The 3,160-nt window shown below is 34.3% G+C and overlaps 1 protein-coding gene across 1 annotated transcript; it reads left to right on the top strand.

The window, feature by feature from the left end:
- Positions 1 to 374: 374 nt before the first annotated feature.
- LOC142164375 (loganic acid O-methyltransferase-like) lies at positions 375 to 2,355 on the top strand. The gene is made up of 3 exons (XM_075222347.1): positions 375 to 443; positions 937 to 1,581; positions 2,017 to 2,355. Exons 1-3 carry the CDS (start codon positions 375 to 377, stop codon positions 2,353 to 2,355), a joined length of 1,053 nt encoding a protein of 350 aa, XP_075078448.1.
- The last annotated feature ends 805 nt before the right edge of the window (positions 2,356 to 3,160 follow it).

Here is a 3,160-nt window from a genome sequence, read left to right as displayed (position 1 = left end):
ATTGCCACTGGAATCTGGATGTAGGGTACTGTTGCTTTAGAATATTATTATTGTCATATTGATGATTAATTTCTTTGCTTTATAACACATGGCCAATTACAGCCTTCCAACCAAAATACCCTCCCCCCAATTAATTTAGCATTGAATTAATAAAATATGTTACGAAAACATGCACAGCTAGCTCATTTATAAATAGGCATGCACCAGTCATCTTAGAGTTGTTGCCTTGCAAAAACGGAATCTGTGTCCCACTCACTCTATCCACATTTATAGCTAGGCACTAGGAAGAAGGCTATATATGAGGAACAACTGTGGGAGAGAAAAAGGATAGTTGATCGATCATGAAGAAGAATAAGTATCAAGCTTTAGACAAAATGCAAAGATATTTCCCAATGAATGCTGGTGATGGTGCCTACAGCTACTCCAGAAACTCCCAATTGCAGGTATTTCAAGCACCATTTCCAATCTTAACTTAATGTTCCGAGAAACATGGAACGAAAAATATCTGGAATCAGTGTTTAAAACATATATAGCTTTGTAACTAATAAGAATATTTCGTCATGCATGTGAACGTATTCTTTTTCACTGATAGACAACTGTCTGATCAATTTTACTATATATATATATATACTTCTGTTGTTAAGGAAAGCTAGGCAGTTTTCTTTATATCTAATGAGATTTACTTGAAGGGCTCGAATAACCTTTGAGTTGAAAACCTGTAATTAATTAATTAGTTCTATTTAAAAGTTGTCAGTGGTGTCTAATACTGCTCCTAGTGTTTAATATAGATTCTTGTAATTCGAATATATATTTACCAACAAAAACTGTACATAACAATTTGCTCACATGAATTTTAGATATTAGATGTTGGTGAATTACTATGCATGATAAAACTGCAAATTCTTAATCAAACTTATGTGTGTTTTTCAACTGCAGAAAGAAGTGTTAGATGGTGCTAAAGAGATGGTAAGAGATGCAATTGCTGAAAAGCTTGACATCAAAAGCCTGTTATCAGCTTCAATAAACACATTTCGTATTGTAGACTTGGGATGTTCAGTTGGACCGAACACTTTCTCAGCTATGCAACATATTGTAGAAGCTGTAAAGGACAAGTACCATAATCAATTCAGTACAGATTCCACTATTAATGTTCCTGAATTCCAAGTATTCTTCAACGATCATATCACCAATGATTTCAATACCCTCTTTCGATCACTACCTGCCGATAGGTCTTATTTTGCATCAGGAGTTCCAGGGTCTTTCCACGGCAGGTTATTTCCCTCAGGATCGATCCATTTCGCACATTCATCTTGTGCTATCCATTGGTTATCTAAGTTGCCAGAAGAGTTATTAGATGAGAAATCCCCTGCGTGGAATAAGGGATTGATTCACTATGTAGATGCCTCAAATATTGCGGTAGTTAATGCTTATGTTGCTCAGTTCGACAAGGATATGGAAGTGTTCTTGAATTCAAGAGCTGAGGAGATTGTTCCTGGAGGAATAATGGTTCTGGTTTCACCATTTTCAGTCTATCGCCTCCTCAAATTTTTCGGATCAAGTCTTACTGATATGGTCAATGAGGTATATTATGTACTCTATGGTTTCGTGAAGATCTATTTTAATACTCTCGCCATTCCATTTTATGTTGACACATTTGCCTTTTTATGTCTCAAAGAGTCAATTACTTTATTTGAAAACTATGTAATTTATTTAATCCCGTTTTAGCTAGATTTAATAATTGACATAACTTTTCGGGACTTATTTCATATAAAAATTCACTTTTTTATGATGAGAGAGAAACGTGAATGAATATGTGAAACTCTTGCCGTCACTAATTTAATTATTGGTAGTAAGGGCAATTTTAGTATTTTACGCATATTTAATTTATGTGTCTAAATTCTTCCTTTCTTTCTTAGTGGTATCACATCAAACACTATAACATAAAATAGGATGGGGGAGTAGTTAGTTTAGCCGTATATTGGAATTAAGTTGTCTTTCTTTTTGACATATATACAGGGAATGCTAGATGAATCTCTAGTTGACGCATTCAATGTGCCAGTGTATTTTCCCTCTCCTGAAGACATGACTAAAGTAGTGGAGGAAAATGGTTGTTTTAGCATCGAGAGAATAGATTTGACATATTCCCAATCAAAGCTTGTGGATGAGGCTGATGCAAAGAATTTAATGACAAACCTAAGGGCTATTTTGGAAGGAGTTTTTATCAGTCACTTTGAAAGTAAAATCACAGATGAAGTTTTTGCGAGGACTATTCTCAAAAGTGAAGAGATCTCTGCATGGATGAAAGCTAATTACGAAAAACCATGCCAGTTATTTGTCGTTTTAAAGCGTAAATGAATTTCTGTGGAGGATTATGATTACGAAAAGGTTGAGCATAAAATGTCATTTGATTTTTAATAGTTTTATAATTTTCTTATGCTTTTGGTCATTTGTCGATAATTGCTACTACAAAGACCATATTCAAGTGAAATTTACTCATCTTAGATATATGCATGGCTATAGCAGATTTGATGAATTGGGGATAAGAGCTTATATAATTCAAGGAATTATTGAATGCATAAGTCAAGAGGTTGTTGTATTGAGTATTGAGATTTTAATGATTAACAAAGTTTGTTTAAATGCAATGATTCAAAGAACCAAGTCCTCAACATAGCTGCTTAATTGTTCTAAGAACCAATTCTTCAGGGTAAAGGACTAACTCCTCTGGTTGATGATTGTGTGTCTGTGCAAGACAATAACTTTATCTCAAAGTTACCCAGGTCCGAGTTTGGAAGAAGAAGGCTATTACATATGATAAGGGTTGTTGCCAAGAAGAAACGAACAAATTAGTGAGAGACAAGAGTCCCAAAACTGGTGGAGCCCTTGGAACAGTAGGAGTCCTATCAAACGAAAAGGTAACTATGCATAGGACTCCTAAAAGATTTCTAAGGCATTTAAATACTATTTATTTTGGACTTCTGAATTCATCCTTTACACATCAACTGAAGAATTACATGGTGTTCACTCTAGTGGAGTATCAGTATTATATTCTTCTTGATTCAATCTAGTGAATGTATTTTAGAAAATTGAGTTGTAATCAAGTGTCACAAACAATTATTGAGTTGGAGTGAGTGTTTGTTTTACAAGTTAGAGTAACCTGTAA

Source organism: Nicotiana tabacum, chromosome 9 (assembly GCF_000715075.1).
Source record: "Nicotiana tabacum cultivar K326 chromosome 9, ASM71507v2, whole genome shotgun sequence".
NCBI classification, from domain to species: domain Eukaryota; kingdom Viridiplantae; phylum Streptophyta; class Magnoliopsida; order Solanales; family Solanaceae; genus Nicotiana; species Nicotiana tabacum.
This window is presented reverse-complemented; position numbering and strand designations above follow the sequence as displayed.